Raw genomic sequence first — 25,078 nt, forward strand, 5'->3', positions numbered from 1 at the left:
AAAAAATATGCCACATAGATAAGCATCAAAAGATTTAAATAGTGTCAAGGTTTGTGTTAAATTTTAAAGAAATGAAATACAACATGCGTTTTTGTTTCTCTTATTTGCTGAATCACTGTGGATGTCCTTGTGTGTTGTTGAGTCCTAATGATATTCTTGTGATTTACAGGGCTGGTCTTCTGATTTTGAGAACGAGGAGCATCTGACCATAGTCTTTACGTTCAAAGAAACTGTCTCATAATGATCTTTAACATTGAACAGTTGGCTGTAAATGTCCTGCTAAAATCTGATTTAATGTCACTACAGCAGCAGTTATTTCTACGGCTTTGAGAAACAAGTTTTATGGCAATAGTTAATGATACGGGCTGCGATTTTTTACTTTTACTGTATTAAATAACTGTGAACTGTAATAATTAAGAAGAACTTGCCTTTGCTTGAAGGGCAAGTCTTTTATTCATCTCACTTCTCTCACTGCAAAGGCCAGAAGAGATGCATTCATTTTGAACTAGCACATGATGATCTGATGACACATAACAATAAGTAACAAGATCCAATGAGCAAACTCTACTCAGCTAAGACTTTTGACTCTTTTGCATCGGAGCTCAGAAGAATCTAACTTATACAAGACGGCCTTTTCTAACACAAATAGATCAGACTAAGGAATCCTACACCTCACATGCCCATGGTTCCTCATAAACGCTCATATGAACTGCCCTTGGCTGTTGCTATAGGACTTCGAAGACTGAAGAAGGGGAGAGTCATCCAGTAACCTGTTAAATACACCCACTTGTTTCTCTCCTCCCCTCTCTTTCTGGTCTTCATTGAGTCACATTCTGCTATGCTCAGACCAGGAGGCAGACCTTCCCATGTAAAGTTGTGTGGATCTTGGACTCATTACTCAGCTATGCAGTAGAGAAGAGGATTATCCCAGGCTGAGCAGACATTGGGAATTTGGTCATTTATCCATCACCTAGCTGACTGAGAGAGGTGCTGAGGGGCCTACTCTGTCTGTTTTTTCACCTAAAACTCCTGTTTCCCTCTCTCCATCTGCCCCTCTCTCCCCTCTTCCGGCCATGACCCTTTTATCAGAGGACCAGTCTGTGAGACCCCAGCCATGCCGACTCCCGGAGCCTGGCAAAGATATCAGCACTCCTTTTTACCCATACACAACAGGCCACACTGGGTCCAAAGAGGACTACATGGACAGTGAGGAGACTGCTGTGTTTGGAGCTGTAGAGCCCCCCAGGCGCTCCAGGGCCCGCCTCATCCTCCATGGCCTGGTGATGTTTGGAAGGGAATTCTGCTATGCCGTGGAGGCAGCATTTGTCACACCAGTGCTTCTTAGTGTGGGCCTTCCCCGCAGCTTGTACAGCTTGGTGTGGTTGATCAGCCCCATCCTGGGCTTCCTGCTCCAGCCCATCATCGGCTTAGCCAGCGATCACTGCCGCTCAGCGTGGGGCAGACGGCGGCCTTACATCCTGTCCCTGGGCATCCTCATGCTGCTGGGACTCACCCTGTTCCTCAATGGTGATGCTATCATCTCAGGTGAGGGGAAATTTGAGGGAGGAAGAGAAGTGATGAAAGATATACTATAAGAACCAGCTGTTATAATTGAATTTGAACTATTTTTAGTCTTTTGTTTTGAAGTGTGATGGAGCCTTTGACCCTATAGGAATAAGTGAAAATAAATGATCAGTTCCATTTAAGGGAAACAGAACTACTGCCAAATAATCTTATTTATTTTCACATGGTACTGGCTATTTTTTACTACTTGTTAATAGAGTTTGAGAAAAATGTCACTCATCATTCTTCAAGGAAGAAAAAAACTTAAATGTGTTGCATAAGGTCCTCAGAGGCTTACACTTTCAACTTGTGACTGAAGTTCAAACGTATGACTTGTTAGAGTGGTCCTGAGCTGATGCCTACTGGCACAGACAGATGATAAGGCATTACTGAATAAATCTAATTGCACATTTAGTTTGAAGTTGGATACTGCTGATAGCATTTAAACTATTTTTTGGGAATGCACCAGGCTCCTGGCAGCATCATAAGAAGATCTCAGCACAAAATAAGCTGTGACATGAGCAGAGTAACAAGAATCATTGTACATCACATTGAAAACTAGAAAAATAAATACTTTAACAGCTGTAACACAGTGATCATGTAAAATTTGAAGGGACATTTACAAGATATACAGTATAAGATATATAGCAACAAAATATGAATTTATGTTAGGCTTTGTAGTGCAGGGTCCGTATGTCAAATCTGGAGCTTAGAAAGCAGCTTGTTTGAAATGTGCTTTTTCTTTCTTGAATGCTGTGATTGTTCTTTTTATTTCTATTAAAAAGTGTCTGGGCTTTGTTATAATCATCGTCATGCTTTATTAGGGTTGTAGTAAATGTCATAGGAGCTGTGTGGCAGAACATTTGCATTGTTGTATCCACCCACACTTAAAGAAGCCCAGCTTGACATCGTTCATTAAGAGCAATTTAGATTCTAAATGTGTTTTTTCTCTTTAATATCTAGAGACAGGTCAGTTTTGTTGATCATTTTCTAAACACTCTAACACTTAAGTCTAAAAACCCACTTCATTATGTATAACTTTTGTATTACCCTTGAAGAGAAAACAACAAGACTGGGCATAATGTCAAACATAATTACTAGCTTTCTTGGAAAAGCACATTTCTTACTATCTTTATTATGACAAACCCCAATTGCCTTACAGTTTCCTTTTTTCATTGGGATTCTTGTTTATGGTAATGTGAATTATCACTGTTTGCAGATTTAACACTACAAGCTCAGGGAAATGATTGATTTCTGAAATGATTTTTTTCACATAGTTTGCTGCAGTGCACATGAGTGAAGAGATGTTTTGTTGTGTCTTGCAGCAATCGTCAGTGATCGATCACTGAAGACCATATGGGCCATAGTGGTGGTGATGCTTGGAGTTGTGCTGTTTGACTTCGCTGCAGACTTCATTGATGGGCCCATCAAGGCCTATCTGTTTGATGTGTGTTCACATCAAGATAAGGAACGAGGGTTACACTACCATGCTCTACTCACAGGTTTGTAATACAGAAAGTAACACACACACCATCATGTTGTTTTTGCATCAGTAATCACTGCCTTTTGTGTTTATTGTATGTTTTTTCCTGCAATAAATCTTTTCTTGCTAGTTGCTTTGAATTTTTCAGTATAATCAGATATCAGTTTAGTGAGACTGTGACTGGTAATAGCTGCCTCATGGGTACTTTATAGTTGAGCAACTAACATAAGCCATAGTAATGGTGTATGGCAGTGACTCTTGTTTTAAACAGGATTTTCTTCCTGTTTGACTGAGTGCATACTGTGGGTGGTACAGCATGTACTATATGTAACACATATACATTCCCATGGACTCCCTGTGTGTTGTGTGCAGGTTCAATGAGCCTGTTTTAATAAAAAGCAAAAGAAAATTTAAAGGGAATAGTTGACCATTTTGGAAAAAAAGGTTTATTCACTTTATTATCTAGAAGTAGATGAAAAGATTGATACTACTCTCATGTCTGTATGGCAAATATGTGAAAGAGGAGAGGAGCATAGAGACTAGACAAGAATATCTAGCCTGTATCAGCATGTCTATAATTTAAATTTGCTTTAGTTAATAAATTTGTCTTGATAATAAATCAAATGACTCTATATGTGAGAGGATCAGTCTTTCTGATAATTCTCAAAGAATTATTTCACAATTCTAAAGCTCCCCTCAACTCAGCTAAACTTTTTAGTACTTTATGGCTCATTGTTTTGGTTTTACAGCCATCACTTTTAGTGTTTTTAGACTCATGCCTCGTGAGCAAGTTTCCACTGTGCAGCTGGTAGCTGTTAGTAAGAAGCTGATAACTACAGTGGTGTGTTTAGCAACTAAAAGTTTTCATTTAATTCTCAGAATCTGCTGAGATTACATCTGGATGTGTAATAAGCTATTTTGCTAACAAACTAACCAGGTATGTCAGTGTTGTGCTTGTTTTCTCTGCTTTTGTGATAGTACCGTGTTTTTGTAACTGCAGCTTAGAAGTACTAAACATTGCACCATTATAATTATAGCAAAAGGTAGAAAAACTGAACTTTGAATGAGCAAACTTGCAACATGTCCATAGATTTAAAAAAAAAAACAAAACAATTTTACTATTTCATATACTACTTGGGGGCAATATGATGTTTTTGGTATGCGTATCGGTGGTGCGTTCAGCTGTCAGCAGGTACTGGGTGGTATGCTATTCAGGCAGTAATCCACCCCCGAGCTAATCATGTGCTGCAGCCACAGATCTGGATAAGAGAGACAGAGGCCAGGCACATGACTCTTCAGACACCCCTGACTCTGCTGGTATGTACGGTTTGAGTGGGAGGGAGGATAAGTTGTTGTGTGTTTCTCTGAGTCATGCACCTCAGGGTTTCACAGCCTCTTTTTTCACTTTTAATTTTATTCTGAACATACAAGTAGTTTCTAACACACAATATGAGACATTTACTGATTTGTGGTTTTCTACATCCATGCTCTGTTTTGTTTTTAGTGTGAATTAGTAAATGTCAACAGGCTAATTCATTAACTAGAGGTGAAATTACAAACCACTATAATTCAAGCACCACTGCTAAAACCTGCTAATTTATGGTGAAGAGCCTCTGGAAGTGAAAAAATTGTGCATCATTGCATCTGCCTTTTCTTGCTCATCACAATGTGTGTCAGTGTTTACAATCTGGGTTGTTCATTAAACTTTGTGTAAATGAGCCCCCTGCAAGTTCTCTATCAATTTAACAGCACTGAGCCAAGCAACACTGTTTATCTGTAGTAGAAAAGCAGGATCATAGAAAGTAAAATAATGATATATGGTAAAATCAGTATAATATATGATGAATTGAGTTTCTTTTCAGTTGTAAATTTTTCAGCAAAACATTGTGTTTTTCAAATTTCAAATTTGAACCATTCCCTTTTTGCCAAAACACTGCTCAGTCCTGCATTGCCTGGAACCCCACAGTGACTTGCAAAGTAATTTCTTAGTGTATCTAATAAAGATTTAAGGCAACTTACTCATTCAGTTGGTCTTCACTGTTAGAGGTGGTTCATTGTAGTCAGTTTAGCTCAATGCAGTGTTAAACATTTCTTCTTAGATGTATTGAACTAAACTAAGATAGTGAATGTGGTAAAAATTTCACGTTAAACAGTTTGTGAGTTCATTCAGCATGGCAGAAACTGCTTCATTTTACTTGATACTTGATAGCCTATTTTCATCACATTTCATTTGGGTGATTTTCCTCTCATTTTCAACCTCTCGCTGCAGATTTGAGACACTGATGTCTGTTTTGCTCCTTTGCACTGCACTGCAATAAAAAATTATTGCAGGGGCAGAAGCTGACATTAACAGCAGAAAGACGGAGGAGGAAATTAAATCAGAGAAAGTGTTTGCTGCACCAATGTTCCAGTCATGCAGATACAAGTGAAGCATGACTCCTGAAGTGGTTATTACTTAACCTGCCAGTTTCTGAAATAAAGGAAAATACAGAAGAATTTTTTATAACCCACTGTAGAAAACTATATTGTCTCTGGGAGCTGGAGTTGTGACAGCACTGTTATTATATATTATTATTATATTATTATTATTGAACAAATCAGTGAGTTAGTCAAAGTTTTTCTTATTTTGGTGTTTGGATTAGTTTGCCTTTAATTAAGTAAAAGCATCAATGAAAGAAATGTCTCTTTCTTCATCAGTTTAATTCTCTGGCACTAATGTCTCCTTTCCAGGAATTTAATAAACCTCCTGTAGGTCACATCAAAACATGATCTTCGTCTTTAGATCTTCTCTGTTGCATATTAACACTGTAGCTCACTTATATACAGAACAGGTAATCACTCCACTCTACTCTGTACTGTTTTAATTTTACCGTTGTGTATTTCAGGTCTGGGTGGAGCTTGTGGCTACTTGGTGGGAGCTATGGACTGGGGACACTCTGTGTTGGGCCAACTGCTGGGCTCTGAGTACCAAGTGATCTACTTCTTCTCAGCATTGACATGGAGCATCTTTCTCGTTGTGCATCTCTTCAGTATTCCAGAGCAACCACTGGGCAAAGCTCCACGTGCCTCTGTCTCCTCACCTCCCAGTGCCCTCCGTCTTCTGAGCTCCCACAGCAATGGTTATGGGGCACTGACTAAAGAGCCAGTCTCTCCTGTTGTCCCACCATCTGTCCCAGACCTCAGGCCTAGGTCCTTCTCTGTTCTGGGGGAGGCTAACGCAGTGACCTCCAGCGCCAAGCAGTCAAACAAAGAGGTGTGTGATGTGCAGGATGTGATATTTTGCCATGTGTATATCACTTCAGCGAAAACCAGTCATCCCGCTCATGGTCACAGTAAAGTCTGCATGAATGCATCAGTAAAGAAAAGAAAACAGACATGTAATGTAATGGTAAGTCTAGTGAAAGCCTCATAGCTATGTGATGGTGAAATCTTCTTATAAATTAACAGAAATTCCAGTTACTTTTGCTGAACTGAGCACATTAATAACATGGTGAGTACAGTATGTATTCTTATATTAAAGATGGCCTGTGGCGACCAAACTTTAAAGGTAACTGATCTTCATAGATGTGACCTGTGCACTGAAGATAGCACATAATGACGACAATATATACTGTGTGTCGGTGGGTTTTACATTGGTTCAAGCTTCAGCGTTCAATATTAAGGCAGAGCAGTGCTTTAAGATAAATGTTAACTGAAAGCTACCATGCTAATGTTTAGCAGGTGTGATTGCACATTAAATATTTGATCTGATGATGGCAACAGAGGAAAGGTTTACACAGTGATTAACATGTGCTCTGAAGAAGATGTGGATGTCTGAACCCAGTTTTATGGCACTCTATTGCATTTCTTGCTTGTTTTGTTTTTTTCACCAAATCCTGTCTTTAACATTTCCATAGAATCCATAATGTGAGATCCCTTAAATCTAATTTGTTGCAGATGTAGTCTCAGCTTTTTATCTGTTGTATGGCGTGGGCTTATGCACCACTAATATTGAAATACCAATAGAGTAATGACTGACAGAAAAAAAGCTGCTTTTTTTTTATCCTGTCAGTGTTCTGGCTGTTGGCTCTGATGCCTGTGATGTTTGTGTGTATCTGCAGGCTCAGAAGAGGATGACACTGAAGTCGCTGATGAAAGCCATTATTGACATGCCAAATCATTACCGTTGCCTGTGTGTCAGTCACCTGCTGGGATGGACAGCTTTCCTTTGCAATATGCTCTTCTTCACTGATTTTATGGGACAGGTATTGATTTGAGTATTTCTGCATATATACACTGTACATGTGGGTAAGACTCCATGCAGATAAAAACATATAAAGGGAAGTTTGTAGTTTCCAGCAGTGCTTTCTCTTTGTCTGTGCTTGTAATCTGTGCCTATTTTCCATCAGATTTACAGGCATGGACTAAATTGCAGTGATGAATGCCATTTTATTCTGCACTGCACTGACATTTCTTCCTCTCCACTTTTATACAGATTACAGTTTTGATAATAAATTCATTATTTGAGTTATTTTTCCAAACATGCATGCTGCATAATATCTACCCCCAGCGTCTCAGTCCAGAGGATGTGCTGGGTTTCTCCATTTTATATCTATGTTATTTGATTCTTTCTTGGTTTTCTTGGACAGATGATCTGACAATACAAGGCATTTCAAAATGTCACCTGGGGCTCTGGGAAACTGTGATATGCTTTATCACAGTATTTTTCTTACACGGTAGAGAGATGAAAGGAAATCAGTAGATAGAGAAATGGCAAGTGACATGTAAAAATGGACTCAAAACATTTTGAGACAAAAGAACTTATTGATTCATCAAGAAAAGATCATTTGCTGCAGCCATACAGAATTTACAGAACAAAGAAAGCAAGCATAGAAATTCTGCTAACTTGGTTTCTTTTGTATAATTAAAGTTTCCTATGCAGTATTATTACACCTTATTACATTATGTAAGCTTTTTTTCCTTGGATAACAGTAGCCTTCTACTATAGCTTTCAATTTGACAAAGGTACGTGTGTTTTCTTGTCCTCACTCTGAGATAACAATAATTCTCTATAGTGTGGGTGTAAGTGAGTGCCCCTTTTTTATAGTTTTTCCTACACATCACACTAATGTTTGCATATGTGAATTTTACATTAAACAGTAGTGATTAGGTGTGTGTGGGCTGTAATAGTCCTCTTCTAACTCCTTAATCACACAGTAAGGACAAGGTTGTAAACACCATTTCCTGCAAACTTCAATTTTGTTTTCTAGTTCTGTAATCCATTATATAAAGTACAAAAATACATAAGACTATAATGAGTTTTTTCTTCAAAAGAAACTTAATTGCTCCCTCCTTCGGCATAGTGTTGTTTTTCTACATTTATGTTCCAGTAGAAATAAGGAATTATTTTCTTCATACCTGATTCACACTAAACCCACAGGCTGCATTTGAAAATATTACCTCTGGTGAATTATTTATTTCATGCTCTTTAAGTTTCTTTTGTCTTTGTTGCAGATTGTATACAGGGGAAATCCTTATGCAGCCCATAATTCCACAGCCTATGCCACTTATGAGAGAGGGGTAGAAGTGGGATGCTGGGGTCTGTGTATTAATGCTGTGTCCTCAGCTCTCTACTCCTGTAAGTACTGTAAATGTGCTTTATGCCTTCGTATTCATCATAGCATTCACCAGCATCAACATGTTCTGCATTTAAATTCAAATTTAAGTTTATTTGAAGTCTGTTTCACATCAAGAGTCTCAACACATTGTACAAAATGCACTTATATGAGAATTAAAGCCTGATGAGGATGTGCAGGGAAACCGATGATAGTGAGCAATTACAGCTGTCTCCACTTTGCATTCAGATTGCTGTAGCTACTCATTAGATGAAACCACATTAGCTGAACATGTCCCTATGCGTTCAAAAGGACATGCTGGAGAAGGAGAGAAAGGGATGGAAATTCAGCCAAACAATAAAGGCTCGGCATGTTCACTGCATCTCTGAGTGTCAAACTACAGGGTGTTCATAAAGTCTCTTAACAATTTTTAAAAAATCATTACGAAAGCAAATGAACAGACAAATATGTGGAAATTATTACAAAATGAGGAGTAGATATTGAAGTTTTTTTGCCTCATTTAACACACCTCTATATGGGCACCATTAGTTGCACAAAGCACATCAAGACGGTACTTGATTTCTTGCCATGTTCGCTGTAGCGTAGCCTCATCAGTGGTGGCAATGACATCAGTGATCTTTTGCTTTAGATCAGTGATGTCCCATATCTTTGTTCGATACACGATATCTTTAACATAACCCCATAGACAGAACTTTGATAACCACATGTACATAGAACAAATCTGATTAAGATATCTTATCAATTGCCTTTGTAATATATTTTTTAAATTGTACTTAAAGATACTTTATGGGCACCCTGTATTTATAGTCTGGATGCTGAACTAAGAGAGTTTTGTAAATGCTTATGACAACATCTTTGAGAGGTGCAGTAGCAAAAAAGAGAATCCTATATGCCTGATCAATACATTTTCTGAGTGAATTTGATCTCTTATGTAAATATTCACAAGGTGTGTTTCTGTGTTTTCAGATGTGCAACGTTTCCTTTTCCCATACATCGGCCTGAAGGGATTATACTTCACGGGCTACTTTATGTTCGGCATGGGCACCAGCCTGATCGGCCTTTTCCCCAACATCATCGCCACGCTCGTTCTCTGTACCGTTTTTGGCGTCATGTCCAGCACACTCTACACCATCCCATTCAACCTGATAGCAGAGTATCAGCATGAAGAGGAGGTACTGTGCAGGCTGGCAGTTCAAATGTTTTTCAGGGTAGAGATGCATAAGAGTTAAAAACACTGTGGGGGGCTGCTGGTGGTGTAGTGGCAGTGTGCCCGTCCATATACGCAGACGCTGGCTCAACTCCCGAGCCGACAGTCACGTGACCTGCATGTCTTCCCTTGCTCTCCCCTAGTTTCCTGTCTCTCTCCACTGACCTATCAAATAAAGGCAAAAACTGCCCAAAAAATAATTTTAAAAACTTTGTGCTCAATCACAGACAAAATTGCTTGGTGTGTGCAACAAAAAAGTAGACAGGGGGTGTGCACACCAAAGGTTAGACTGTTCCTTTTATTCAGTTTTCAAATGTCAAAATGAAGCACCAGAGAAAAATGCTCAGATGTTTCAACTAGGCTTTTTCAGTAACAATACATTTTTTCCTACTAAAGGCATACTCACAGTTGGATTTTTTTATATTTTTAAAATCCACTTCAAACCATCTTTTTTTTTTTAGCAGAAATGCAATTTCAATTCTTTTCAGTTTCTCCAAGTAGCATTTGAGCCATTTCTTTGCCATACATGATGCAAGTTTAAATGTCTTTGGGTTCAGAGGCCTACTCAATTTAAATATGCAAATATTTTTGTATTTTTATGGCTGAGACGCCTGTAAATATTTGAACGACATGAAAGACTGAATTTAAATGTGTATTATTAGTATGAGTCAGTGCATCAAATTGCTGCATCCTGGACTTTATATAATGCAACTGTAAGAGGCCTATCATGAGACACTCTTGGTTTGTAGCAAAGATTTTAAACTTTTAAAAATTCTTTTCCGAGTTTGCAAAGACATTATGAATTTCTGCTTTCACTTTTATTCGCACTGTGCTGAATAAAATGACCATGGCTAAAATGTACTTAATTTAATTAAAATCACTTTGTTATACCACGTGTTATATCATCAGTTCTATTTTCCAGGATATCCTGAGTACAGACAGTATTTTAAAATTACTAAAACAAAATAATATATCTGATAATAGTAGCAATCTGTCCGTAAATTATATAAACATTTACCTTTGCTGTAGGCTGTATATTCCTTTGTTAGACCTGTTTGTTTGTTCAATCTGGGATTTCAGATATTGGCACCACAATACTGGAAACTGCTCCTCTTGAATGCAACATTTTGGCAGCAGAGATTTCCAGGATCGTGGTTCCCACCTGTTAACTTAATAGGTGTTGCTCATATTTAAAATTCACTGCCAACTCCCTGGCATTTAGGTGACTGTGTTCTAATATCAGCAGAGTGTACAAAATAAAACTTTCACTCTCAGTTTGTGGGCTTTGGATGAAAGATAACTTATGAGACAACGTTCATTTGCAATTTTGATCAAAATGATATTATATTTGAAAACTGACAGCTGGTCATAATATCCATTCATAATAAAATAATAGCATACAATAGCTGCTGCTTGAAGATATTGATCTTTATTTTTCTTCTCTTCCTTTTCTTTTTTTTAATTGCTCCCACGCTTCCCGCTGTGATTCCAGGAGCAACAGAAGCTACGAGGAAGCAGTGAAAATGTGCGAGGCAGTGGGGTGGACTGTGCAGCGCTGACCTGCATGGTCCAGCTGGCTCAGATTTTTGTGGGCGTGGGCCTCGGTGCTCTGGTCAACATGGCGGGAAGCGTAATCGTGGTGGTCCTCTCAGCCGCAACCATGTCCCTGTTAGGCTGCATCTTCATCGCCGTCTTTGTCAGATATGTGGAATGATTCTTATATAAAAGTATTTTAATGGTGTTATTTTAATAAAGATTCTTTATTATATTCTCGGCTTGGCAGCACAAAAAATGGTGTTTTCATCTTTTTCCTGTGCGTAAAACACTTATGCACATACACCATGTGGGAGAGAGTTAGATGAGAGGAATCATAGTATTCTCATTTCTGCTCAGTAGCCTAAGTATGGAGCCACAACCTCCAGCTGGTTAGATCTTTTCCGCTTGTTAGCCCAGCAGGAATTGGTTTGCACAATGGTGGTCAATAGGTTCCATCATTCTTTGTCAGCCATTTAAGATTGTTCACTGAATCTTGAAAAACATAAGTTATCCTTATCTGCCCCTCATTAAATCGCTGTTTCAGCCTCCAGAGTTCTGCAAAAAAAAAAGCTCAATAGCTCGCTCACTTTTCAAAGCTTGCTTTCTCTCTTGTCTGTCATTCACTCATGATATGCAGAAGACAGCACATCACAGCTTTCTCGTGACTATGGCATAGTCAAATGTTTTCACGTGTGCTTTTATATGTAAATTGGTTGAAAATATTGTGGTACACAACAAACTACAAGATTTTTAAATATCATTGAAAGTCTGTTTCCTGGACGTTCAAAAAACATCAAATGGTCTTCTCCAGCATCTGACGAGATCTCTGGAGATATTAGCTCATCTCTTGAGGCTTTCATTCTGTTATATTAGAATTTCTAATCATGATTCAGATTTAAGTCAGTTTTCTTCCTTCAAGGGGGTTTCACCAAGAGATGAAACACACTTTGTTTGTGTTAAACTGATGTGTGTGTTCATGTGTGCATATCCAAAGCTGGAATCAGGACAGATTGCTCTGGTGTACCAATTTGAAACCTGTGTCCTGTGGCCATTGGCCATTTATAATAGATTAGCCTATTTTTTCATACAAACAATCATTCCCTTTTTTTTTTTTTTTTTTACAGCTGCTTAATTAAAAAATTCAATCCAGTGTTTATCAGGATGTTGATTGTTATATTGGGTTTGCCAGACTCCTGTTTGTCTCCTCTCAGTCAGATCGACTTTGTGAGGTCTCGCTGTCTCACTGCAGGCACACAGCTCTGAGGCAGCTGCAAGAAAAAGGACAGAAAGTATATCAACCAAATAAGTTTCATTTTTTAGAAATAACTTTATTGAATCCAGTGATTAACTGAAGTTGGCACTTTCTGCTAAATCTGGCTTTTACTTTTTGCTGAATTCCCTTAAAAACTGTGTCCCCCATCCAGTCAGTTTAAGGGAGTTCTTATTTTATGCATTGGTCTAACAATATTGATCAGCCAGTGCTGAGTATTGACCCAGCATCAAGTCTTTTGACTCAGTGACGAGCCAAGGATTTAACATCTGAATGAATTAATGAATGTTTTCTACAAAGGCTCATCCTGAACAAAGAGAAGAGCCAGCACGTGTCTCGTGTTCATTAACTTTACTTGCACATTAAAATATTTTTTGGCATTTTGAAGATTCAAAATATGTCTTCTTCTCTTCACAGTAGGAATCTCCTCTTTGACTATAAAATCACAAATGAATGTATTAATGATTGGAGCAGGACAAACAATGGCCCTGGCTCACCACAATAGGTCAGATGATACAAAGTGAGTAGTAAATGGACAAATATACCAGTATAGAAAAATAAACAGTAGATTCCTGTTCTTAATGCCCAGTATACTCGATTGTGAAGTAGCAAACATTTTTGTGAACAAGCGTAAGTTTTTGTGATGAAGTGAGATGAAGGGCTCTTAAGAAAGGTTTTCTCAGTAAAGCGGGTTTAAGTTGGACTCTAGTGACAGGTGCGAGTCAAGCAATGGAGCAGTTAATAAAGATGTACATGAACAGCGATAAAACAACAGCCATGGAGGATGAAAGCATCTGTCTCAGGCTCGACTCTGTATGTCCTAAGTGCTGTTCTGAGGCAGGTCCCTCCTGTCATTGTACATAACAGCCCCCGGAGGATAAAACGCCACGGCGGGCTCCACCGGCGCGCGGACAGGGACCAGGGCACGGCCTTGCTCGTCCACCTCTGGCTTTGTGGTGGCTGTGATCGGCCTTATGGTGGTCAGGGTCGGCGTGGTCATCCTCCAGAAGAGTTTTTTCAGCGCTTTCCTGAACTCCCGCCTCATTAGGCAGTACAGGATAGGGTTCAGGCAGCTGTTGGAGTGCGCCAGGCACACGGACACGGGAAAGACGTACACCTGCGTGGTGTAGTACTCATAAGTGAAATGAACCACGTTGAGTTTGATTAGGATCCCCCAGATTGTCAGCGCCTGGTTTGGCAGCCAGCAGAGGAAAAAGGACAAGACCACAATGGTGACAGATTTTGTGACCTTGGCGCGTCGTTTGGCGCTGGAGCTGTTGATGTTATTGGATGTGATGAAGCGCACCAGGAGCAGGTAGCAGGCTGAGATGATAGCCAACGGAACCACAAAGCCCAGCAGCACCTTCTGGGAGTGATAGAGTCCGAGCCAAAGCTGCACGGTTCCGTTGGTTTCCGGGAATTTGACAAGACACAAGTCCTCGTTGGAAACGGTAACGGTCGTGGAGAAAACCGCGTGAGGCAGAGCAGCGGTGACTGCGGCAAACCAGATGAAAACAGTGATGCACCGTGCGGAGAAACAGTTTGTCCGCCGCCGCCTGCCCTTTAACGCAGAGGCAAGCGACCAGTACCTCGCAACGCTCATTGCCGTGAGGAAAAACACACTGGCGTACATGTTCATGGCTGTCACATAGGACACTATCTTACACATGGCTTTGCCAAAAAGCCAAGAAAAGTCCAGCGCGTTTTCCACCGCCCAGAACGGCAGAGTCAGGACAAACTGGAAGTCGGTGACTGCCAAACTAGTTACGAAAAGGTTGATGGAGGATTTTTTCCACACCTGCTTAGACTTCATTAAGTACAGGACCAGCAAGTTTCCAATCAGTCCAAGCGCGCAAACCAGAGAGTAAATAACAGAGATGACAATCCTGACAACAGCTGCACCGTCTCCCACCAATTCATGTTTATCAAAGTCTGACAGGTGGAAGCGTCCGCCAAATGAGCTGTTGGTCGTATTAAAAATACAGCTGAAGTTTAAGGTTCCCGCATAGACTATCCCCGCTTCGTAGTCAGTGTCCACAAATTGTCCAGACATTTTAACTTTATTCCCCAAAGGTGGTCAGTAAATTCATTTCTCGATCCAAATGCGTCACTTCTTGGAAAAGAAAATCGCTGAATTGTAGGTTCTTGCGTCAGACTCGATGTTACTTAAATAATATCTACTTACATAAAAGATACACTGGGTTTGACAAAGTGACTGAAACGTTGCTGTACATGTGACTGAGCTACTCATAAGGTTACCGTGTTGCTCTGAGATTTCCTCTGTGCTTCTCAGCTCTCCAACACTGAAAATGCGTCCTGACGCAGCGCTCAGGCGCAGTCCGGTGCTGTCCTTGGTTCTGATTAGATGCCGCGTAGAAAAAAAAATCGTCACATTCATTCGATGTGGGAAAAAAAACCAACTAAAAATTATCATAAAAATATTGTTTTATTCGACAAAAATATCGTCCAAGGGTTGAGGTAGGTTTTTGTCCCCTCAATGTGATTGTGTAAACAGTAAAACCTGCCATTTTGTTATTTTCTCTATTCATGAGGATCTACTCCTTGGTCTATTAGTCGAATACAGAATTCAATGTACAAATAGACTCATACATTTCAACTTATAAAAGTTTATCCTTCATCCATATTCATAAGCAGCAACCGGCTTTCATGGGAGCTTTTGTGGTTTCAGCTACTTGGCAAAGATGTTGTAGTTTTGTGTTGCTTGCATTTATTCACCCATACATCCTTTCTTCATTTTCATTGCAAAATAAAGGCTCTTACATCGAGGGAAACAGCTATTTATTTTCACAAACTCCTCATCAAGACATTCAGGTCAAATCAGGGCTGTGACTATTCTTTGAATTATCAAGGGGTCTGTCCATACTGTGGGACGATGAGAAAATGCACAGTAATACAGCAGTAACCTTTTCTGAGACTTATTCTGTGGTGCACATTGCTAACTAGCTGCCAGGGAGTAATATATACTACACAGTTGCTTGTTTATTATAAGTGTTGAGGGCCCCAAATGACTTGCTCTATTATTTACCGTGTGTTTTCTTACTGTAGCGCTGTACTGTTCTTCACCACCAGGGGGCAGAAAGACAGCCCTAAAATGTTAATGCTTTAACACACCCAGGATAAAACTGTGTGAATTCCTATTTGGCATTTTTTTCTGGTTTGGTTCACCAACTAATGAGACAAAATCTTTCCATTTTCTAATTTTGTTCTTCTAACAGTCACTATGCAGATAGCAAACAGCTGACTGTTTTTTTTTTTGACAAACATGACCTGCATGATCCCTGCATTTCTCTCTGACACAGAGCTCACACAACAAAACGAAGGGCTATTTTTGTGTTACAGATGTGTAGGCTATATCATCTGAATTTTAATTTAGAGGATCTAAACCACGCGGCACGGTGGATTGGTGGTTAGTACTGTTTCCTCCCACAGTTAAAAAACATATATGCCAGATTGATTGGTGGAGCTGGAATAGGCTAAATATGAATAAATGGGTATAGATAATGGATGGATGGGTTTATCATGCTGCATAGTTCCACTTGACAAGAAAGGCACAACAAGTGGTGACTAGAGTTGAATGCAAAGAAAACTAAATCTCTTTGCATTGTCCAAAAAGTCAGCAGGGCAAGAACTGTGATCCAGTTTCTGTTTGTGGGAGCCAAAATGAAATGAAAGAAAACCTAATTTATCTGTGCAATGTGCTTTCACCAAACATTTTCCCTTTTTTTAGGAACTGAAATCAACATGTCCGATCCTCTGTGAACGTCTACAGCACTGACAGTGAAAAATAAAGGCCTGAGACAAGAAAAGCTTCGGATATAAATGGTGCGTGTACCCAAACACAACTACCTGCCATGCCAGCAATGGTTTCTTGATCTTTCTAGTGTTGGAGGATATCTTCACATAACAGCTAATATAACGAGATTAATATATACAGGCAAAATCACAGGCATTATTTATTATTACAAAAACAATAACATCTGCTTAATGGAACTCTTTTAGAAAGTTTGTGATTTGATATAATCCATCATAACCTCCTTGTGCACTGTTCAGGAGTTTTGAAACATTGTGATCAATGTTGTGCTGACCCCCAGTGGTACTGATGCAGGTACAAAAACTGTGCACAAATGGACTGAACAAAAGTTGACACATTTAACTCCACCTGAACAACATCTCCATGTTTACATCAGTACTGAACAATGTGTCACCATGTGTAGAGCATTATCTTCCAGTCAAACTGTTTGGCAGCCACAGCGCAGCTGTTAAGGCCACCATCTTGCTCACATACCAGAGGAGAACAGATGGAGCCATTATCAGTCGGTATAAAAGCTCTACACGTCTTCCAAGGTCTGACTTTGACAGGAAATCAAGTGAAACATGATTTGAGGCGTTTCAAAATTGCACTGAAGTTTTATGAAAGATAATTTACTGTCTCTGTTCCAAATCAAACATGTGCAACTGTTTGGCTGGTATCTGTCATTCTTATCAGGCTCAAGACCTGCAGACACACCCCTCATATAGAAACTCCTGCATTCCACAATGGTCACACTTTTGCAGACAAGCCAAACACACACCTGAAATTAAGGTCATAGAGCCCAAATCTTTAGTGTTCATAGTTTAGTGTTCAAAACATGCAGCCTAAAGTTCTGTTCTGTTCTGTTCTGTTCTATAGAAATGAATAAGTTGTTAGTAAAATACTTTCTCACATCCTGTTACTATTATAAAGTATGTTGCAGTGTTTTAGTTGCATCTTAGTCCATTTCCTTAAACTTAATTTCATAGTTGTCTTGTCATAGACTGTGAAATTAGTTTACCTTTTCTGGCACTTTGACAATTTAAGAAAAAGCCAAGTCAGTGTCTGCTTCTGTAAACTGAAGTTGGCATATTGCAAAACACATGTAGCCACAAGTCTTTTTATATGATTCAGTTCAACAGAACAAAACAATTCCTAATCATTCAAAGGAGATTCAAAAATATGCTAAGAGCAGAAAGATATTTTAAAAATCAGTAACTTAAAGGAATATGTTTGAAGAATATCCTTATTTGCTTTCTTGCCAAGAATTAGAAATGCTGACCTTAGTGTTCCCACTCTCATGTCCTCACACTAAAAATAAACAGCCAGCTGACGGTTAGTTTAGTTTAGCATTAAGACTGACTAGAGGGTGAAGCAGCCTGGCTCTGTCCAAAGGTTAAAAAAACATTTTTTAGCAACTCAAATGTTCTGTATTTTACATTTAGTTTGTTTATTCTGTACATGAGAACGTGTAGTTTTGCAAGAGTTAATGTGAGCTCCTGTATGTGGATTTTACTACCTTTGTGTGGAGCTAGGCTTGACTTATTTCCTTCCTTGTGCTTAGTTAATTTATTGTAGAGGCATATAGAGAAAAGGTCAAATTAAAAAATATACGGCCTCTTTTAATGCTATAAACCTTATATATTTAATTATTCATTTATTAGCTTAGCAGACTGACCAGTACATTTTAAATAACATTAAATCATTTAACATTTAAATCATTAGTATCATGGACAAAGTCAGATACAAGATATTTACCATGACACAGCAGGATTAAGTCACATTATGTCAGAGGATGATACTCTATTATGTTCACACTCTCACCCTGGAATTTGTTGGTTCACACTTTGGCTCCAGCTGCTAATACAGCACCATAGCAAAACTACATCATCATAAAACTGTAGCAAATAAAGCCAGCTAAAAAGAAGCCTCAATGCTTCATCACCCAATCAGAGCATTTCCTACCAATTTGTTTGTGCAGTTGTATTCTCAATACTTTGTTCAACTGAACCTATCAAAGAGAAAATAATAACCTAGATTAGAGGTTAAAGTAGTTCATGGAGCGTTCTGGGGCATATGAGATGTTTATCTGTGGAGGAGTGCAAGTCAGCAGTCTGAACTGGATCACACTGGACTGTGGTGAGATTTCTTAGAGAACGCCACATAACACTGAATAATTCTGTTATAAAACGATGTATAATGTGGGTCTCAGTGCAAATGATTTTAGCAGTCTCTGTTCAAGAGCTGTAATGGGCAGCATATATACAGGCGAGAGTATTTATTGCCATAAACAGCAGGAACAGACATCACCAACTTTTCCTGACTTTTTTAATTTTAGATTTAGATGCAGACTTTATACAGAAACACATACAGATACATATGAAAAGCCCAGTGAAAGGCTGGCAGTTTGGAAACTGTCTCATACAGTGGAGCACTTTGACTTGAGTTGAGTCTGTACACACAGGGTCAGCTGTTCAGCTTCTGTAGCTCACAGTATACTTGGCCCCAAATGTACAGATCAAAAACGCCTCCAGCACAAGTTCTCCTTGTTCTCATCCATCCCAGGATACCAGAACTGCAACCTTTAGTAACATAGCAGGCTCTTCTTGCATTGCTGAAGTTGATGAGTAACAATATTCTGTGGGAGTTTACATGGAGACATGTCTTCGCAAAGAGGAATAAGTGACAATTTTGTGAAGATTTGAATGTACTGATAATCTGTTTCACTCAGTTACTGCTGTCTAAGTGTCTCCCATTTAGACCAATAACCCGATCAACTGTTATCACCAGCTTTTTCCAGCGTAATTAGTGCTGTGCAGGCAGCAGCACTAAGAGAGTGATTGCACGTTGTTCCACACCAGTGGAAAAAAAGTGTCCTTGCCAGGATCATCTCTGACTTTTGTTTAGAATAAATCCAGGATGGCATCTTTGCTCCAAAGCTTCTTTCCATTTTCAGAGAATGCTGTCCTTTAAAATGAGGGTACAAACCTACGTGCTCATGCTTGATCTAGCACAACCAGAGACACATTATTCCAGAAATGTCCTCCAGTTTGAGCAGGCCTCAGTCCAGCACAGAGGCCCATTCTGTGGCACACTGCCACCACAGTGAGACAAAAAGCAGCAGCTGTCACATGAAGGACAAAATCCCTCATGGTGAAACAATTCCCAGATTTGTGGACGTGCATGTACTTGTACAATCTCCTCAAACAGCACTGGTGACTGCTGGCTCTGTTAAGTCTGGTGTTAAGTCTGCATGTGCTGCACTTGTGTCTATCATGCTGTGCTTCTCTGTGCCGTTCGTTTGCTGCTCCCGCCGTCTCCCCCTCCGCTGACACAATCTGTACCTACGACTAACAGACAAATATATTAAATACTGTACGGATCATAAAAACATATCATTTATGTGCAGCAGAAATTAGAAAAAGCACTGTTGAGTCATCACGCTGATTTTTAAGGATCAGTTAAAAATGGTTGGCCCTTATATGATACATAAATACAGACAGTCGTGTTTTCATATTTTGTACATATTAATGAAACAAGATCTAACATTTCAGATATAATTTCATCTCTAGCATAGACCAGACTGTTTGTCCCAGTGTTTTTATGCTAAGCTAGTCTCAGCAACACCCCCACCCACCTTTCCCACACAATAGGCTTACTGTGAACAGATGCAGATAATTATAATGAGAATGACAATGAGAAAAATGAGGCCTGCGATGATGAGAATTTGTCCTCTGTCCCCTATCCGCCAGTCCAGGCCCACATATTCACACCTTGACCCAACAAATCCATGCTCACACCTGAGACAAAGACAGAAGAGCGAATAGTTTTATCATTGTTATGCGACCATCTGTTTCTATGCTTGTCCAGAAATATAAAGACATATTGAAACATTTAAAACCCATTACACTGCACGAACATAATGAACAATGAAACAATCTTGATGCTTCACTTCATTTGTTCTGTACTGAATTCATCTTACTGTTTGTTGCCAAGTTTCTAGCTTCTGATTTCTCCTTCTCATCTTTTTTACAGTTCCATGGATCTCTTTATATTTCTCACACCATTATGTCCATATTTCTTGTAGCAGCCATCTCTCACCTGCAAGACGGTGCCTTTTGTTCTGCAATGTAACGACACTCCCCGTGGATGCAGTAGTCTTTCAGCTCCTCAGGACATTCTGAGAAGTGGCCATTCCACTGGCCTGCATCTATCGTGTCTGATGGAGAGACGACGACAAACTTGAATTAATTTCATCATCTGTTCACAGTGGAAGGTATGACTTCATATTTTGACACATTCACTTGTGCTATGTAACCTTTGGACAGGGCCAGGCTAAGTGTTTGACCTGATTTCAGGCTGAGTTATTCACCTGCAGCCTCTTGCCTGTCGCTGGTCTCTGCTCTCCCAAACACCACAAACAAGTGGCTTCTAGTGTGATGCCGTATCAGAAGATGCAATTTAAAGAACAAAACACCATGATTTGTTTTTAACATTAAACATCCTCCCCTTCACTAAAGGTTCTACAGTACACTGTCACTGTCACTGTCTTTTGGGGCATTTACTGAAACAGTCTCAATTTAGTATACAGACCAGAGTGGTATCAAACTTCTCAGAATGAAGCAAATAAGTGATCGGTTTCTTTAACTTGGTCACATTCTGTCAGCTTACATCTCTGGCTCACACTCTCACCTTCTGCATCGGCCAGATGTATAAATAGACTGTTTGGAATATGATCCAGAGGGGAATGATGATTCAGTGTCAGGAAAAGTCTGGTGTCATCAAAGTCTCCTTAACCACATGTCTCAATCAACACAGCTCCTTACTAAATGAAATCTATGAAAAGTTCTTTCTGTGCTCTATGGCTGCACTTTTCTCCTGAGCTTATGCACGAACACACTCTAAAATGCACCCTAATGCAGCTGGTAGTAGGCCATAATACTGAACTTCTGACCGCCAGTGACACGTAGTGCTTCTCATACCACAGATGGCCGCTATCTTTACAACCCAGCCCCATGATATTATCTTTGAAAAGGAGCTTGTAAAACAATAGTGCTTTTCAGGTGACATCAATGAGAGCGCCTCAGTTGTTGGCTGAAACATGAGATTCATGACCTCAGTGTTTAAAAAGAAAAATATCCAGTTACCTTGTTTAAAGGGATTGGTTAACAGTAGATCAATGGGAAGATTGATGCCAATCTCTTGTCTGTAGGCTACAGTAAATATGAAGCTATAGCAAGCATTTTGTTTCTTTAGCTTAGAATAATTCAGCTCAACAGGAGGGAACCACCAGCCTGAGTCTGTCCAAAGAAAAACTGTTTTCCAGCATCTATTTATATTTCATTAAAAAACATTTATTGATGAAAACACTCGAACCTTTCCCAGTATTCCCTTCTGTTTGAAAATGAGATGATATCCCACAGTGCACCATTCAACATAGACAATTAGAGGATTTAAAGGAAATTGATTGTAATTGTGATTTTGTGTGATTGCAACAAACACTAGGCAGTGATAGTTGACTCTGCTTCTTGCAAAGTGATGGGAATTTGTTATTTTAGGATCGACGTGACTACACTACAGTCGCACCACACAACTCACTTGTTGCATTAAATTAAATTAAATGAGTTGCTATTGATAATGAACTGCAACTTGCCAAATGTTTTGTGTTAACCTCTTTACTCCTGTTTAATGTCATACATTTTGAACTTTTTAATTACATTTCATAACAACTATACAGCCATGCTGCTGTCAGCTGTAGCTGCTTATCCTTAAGTGCTGCAGGGAAAATCATGCAACATGCCTCAAATCATGAGAGTCATTTTGCTAAAAGAATAAATACTGACAGTTAAGTATAATCAGATATATACAGCTGTATCCTGCTCATGGTTAAACACATATTTCTCCCTGCAGACATAGATAAAACAGTTTATTTATAATTTTAATAGATTTATGTTTTGTGTGTAAATGGGTAGTTTAATACGAACTTAGGAAGGACTTTACGTTCCAAATTACTGATGGATTTATGAATCTTGCTCAGGAGAGCCTGGATTATGACTTCTCCAGGATTAACTACTTCTGACTCTGGTTCTTATGATTTTGTTCCTTCCCTTTTAAGTGCATCTGTGCACAGGTGTGTTTGCATTGTGTTTATCCACATCTGTGCTTTGCCCATTTTTCCATTAAACCTCCACCTTAAAACTTCAAAGCAACCAACCATTTATTATACAATGAAGGAACCGCCCCTCACCTCCTGTCCATATCTACCTGTGCAATTGTCTCCGTTGCTATGGTGATGACAGTGGGACACAGTTCGATTGGCAGACCAGTCGGTGGCATTCCAGTCTGCCAGGCAGTATTTGCATAAGGCCAAAGCTGCAGCCAGAAACACAAACAAAAAAGCAGATCACACACATGCAAACACACACACACACACACTCACAACAAGCAAATATATGAACCCGCGCAATGCACATACAATTTAACCACATTTCACCCGTAGAGTATAGGGTCTAGAGAGATAAAAACATGATCACAGTTCAAGGTATCGGTACATAGCTGGTGAGTCACAATCCTGTCCAGCCTCATAGGATAGTAAAAATTCAGGATTTTCTCTCATTCACACCCACCTCAATCTCACTCCATCAATAACACACATACACAACACACACACACTGTTACTACTCAAAACACAAACAATAATAACTTCTGGTTACTCTGTAGTCTGTACTTGGTTAACCACTGACTGAATAAACTTATCTTGATAAGACTATTCATGTGGGTTCCCAAATGTCATACTTCATTCCATGTTTCATTAGTTAAGCCTGTTTTTAGAGCAAATAGTAGTTGTAGGATATATATTCCTGGTGTAGCCATGGATCTTCATCCAATCATTAACCAACACTGAAGTCTTTTATACAAATATAGCGCTTTAGGGAAAGCATTGTCTTTTGAAAAATCATTCATTTAAGTAAAAGGATGAAACAACACTAATTCTTACCTGTTGCTATTTCTACATAGAGCCTGTACACCTTGGCCATGTCCTCACTTGTAAAAAGTGATCGTCCGATACATGAAAGATCAGTGTCATTGGTGAATAAAAGTCACATTGGGTTAGTGATCTCTTAAAAAGGTGTGGACACGCTGTGGAAGTTCCCCAGTGATGTGTCGTATTGTAATTCTTCATTAATGGCAGCTATGCTCATAATTAGCCAGGAAAGCCTGTGGGTATATCTGAAGCACACAGAGCGCAAAGTGTCTGCCTGGACTGTGACTGGACTGCATTACAGTATGTGTGAGAATAGAAAAGGGGATGGTACTGAAATCTAACTCTGGTCCCCGCCCACACCTTTAAAGAAGAATACCTCTCCATTCAAGTTATTCATGTTCTCTTTCCTTTTCTTAAGAATGAAGTGACAGGCAGAGCAGTCAGTGAAACCACAACAGCCTGTTTAACAACAGTGATCTTCAGAATCTATTTATATTTTCCATTACGTCATGTGTTGAAGGAATTATGCTTAATAAATGGTTTTTCAGGTTCCCACACAAAGCAGATCAATGTCACTAACAACAAAGCTAATACACTAATGTGCACTACTGTAACATCGGGACCTCATGTTGGTGTAGACTGATTCCTTCTGAGCACCACTCAACTGGATGGAAATTGACTAAAGAATAATACTTGTACTTTACTTGAGTATTTCATTTTTATGATACTAATACTTCCACTTCACTACATTTTAGAGAGACTATGTTTTATTCCACTGTAAATTAAATACAAAATTACAAATTGCAAATTTCATTGTGACACTTCGTAATTGAGTATTTCTACATTTTTGCTTTTACTAAAGTACCTGAATTCATTTTCCACCACTGCCTGTGCTGCCCAAGAAAAAATGAATGGTATATATATATATATATATATATATATTTGTATCTAACAATGACCAGTAGATGGCATAAGTTGACACTTTCAACCACCTGCCCTCTGGCAGCCTAAATTATACTTTAGGTTTATTTGATAACCTGTCTTCACCATGATACGAGGCAGAGAGTTGTATTTATACTAACCTGCATGTCTTTGCACTATGAGAGGAAACTGGAGCACCCAGAGGAAATAAAGTTGTGGTTATGTTTATAATTAAAACTCCCTCTCTGTCTCTTTCTGATGTGTCTCCTGTGATTAATTCTGCATTTGAAAGACAGCCAACCATTTTGGATTGAAAAAAAAAAAAAACATCAGAAAGAACATGAAAAAAGACAAACTGCGGGGGCATGCTGTGTCGAAAACATCAAACTGTGCAAGAATCTAACCAGGGCTCTGACACAACTACAGAAAATTAGAATAACAGGCACCAGTATGTAATCCATCTATCTGTACACATGCATTACTCTCCAGCTCACAGCACAGATTTATAAACAACTGAATCAACACAATACCACTGAATTTAGGTAGGTTGCAAAACCTGTATGTTTTTACTTGTTACTTTATGTGAGAGTGAGTTTTGTGCCTATTTCTGTTGGAAATTGATACAAAATGTGTTCTGAATTAAGACAGCTAAATTAGTGAAGGAGACTCTTATCTCTGTAAAGGTTT

At 39.2% G+C, this 25,078-nt stretch overlaps 3 protein-coding genes across 5 annotated transcripts; 1 reads left to right on the plus strand and 2 right to left on the minus strand.

The window, feature by feature from the left end:
- The first annotated feature begins 861 nt into the window (after positions 1–861).
- On the plus strand, positions 862–11,582 carry slc45a2 (solute carrier family 45 member 2). The gene is made up of 7 exons (XM_026297971.1): positions 862–1,545; positions 2,889–3,065; positions 5,932–6,299; positions 7,147–7,290; positions 8,540–8,663; positions 9,628–9,833; positions 11,361–11,582. The coding sequence occupies exons 1-7, from the start codon at positions 1,074–1,076 to the stop codon at positions 11,580–11,582; spliced, it is 1,713 nt and encodes a 570-aa protein (XP_026153756.1). The 5' UTR covers positions 862–1,073.
- Positions 11,583–13,224: 1,642 nt separating this feature from the next.
- Positions 13,225–14,955, minus strand: rxfp3 (relaxin family peptide receptor 3). The gene has a single exon (XM_026297895.1). It carries the CDS (start codon positions 14,725–14,727, stop codon positions 13,495–13,497), a length of 1,233 nt encoding a protein of 410 aa, XP_026153680.1. The 5' UTR covers positions 14,728–14,955; the 3' UTR covers positions 13,225–13,494.
- Positions 14,956–18,086: 3,131 nt separating this feature from the next.
- On the minus strand, positions 18,087–23,796 carry btc (betacellulin, epidermal growth factor family member). Of its 3 annotated transcripts, XM_026298217.2 has the most exons (5): positions 23,483–23,785; positions 22,750–22,857; positions 20,587–20,704; positions 20,145–20,285; positions 18,087–19,835 (listed from the first exon to the last, which is right to left on the minus strand). In XM_026298217.2, the coding sequence occupies exons 1-5, from the start codon at positions 23,520–23,522 to the stop codon at positions 19,688–19,690; spliced, it is 555 nt and encodes a 184-aa protein (XP_026154002.1). In that variant the 5' UTR covers positions 23,523–23,785; the 3' UTR covers positions 18,087–19,687. The 3 variants fall into 3 exon arrangements, with proteins under 3 accessions (XP_026154002.1, XP_026154004.1, XP_026154003.1); XM_026298219.1 differs by lacking the exon at positions 22,750–22,857 and having other exon boundaries at positions 23,483–23,796; XM_026298218.1 differs by lacking the exons at positions 22,750–22,857; positions 23,483–23,785 and adding an exon at positions 20,858–22,657.
- Between the last annotated feature and the right edge of the window lie 1,282 nt (positions 23,797–25,078).

This window comes from Mastacembelus armatus, chromosome 12 (genome assembly GCF_900324485.2).
Source record: "Mastacembelus armatus chromosome 12, fMasArm1.2, whole genome shotgun sequence".
Taxonomy (NCBI): Eukaryota; Metazoa; Chordata; class Actinopteri; order Synbranchiformes; family Mastacembelidae; genus Mastacembelus; species Mastacembelus armatus.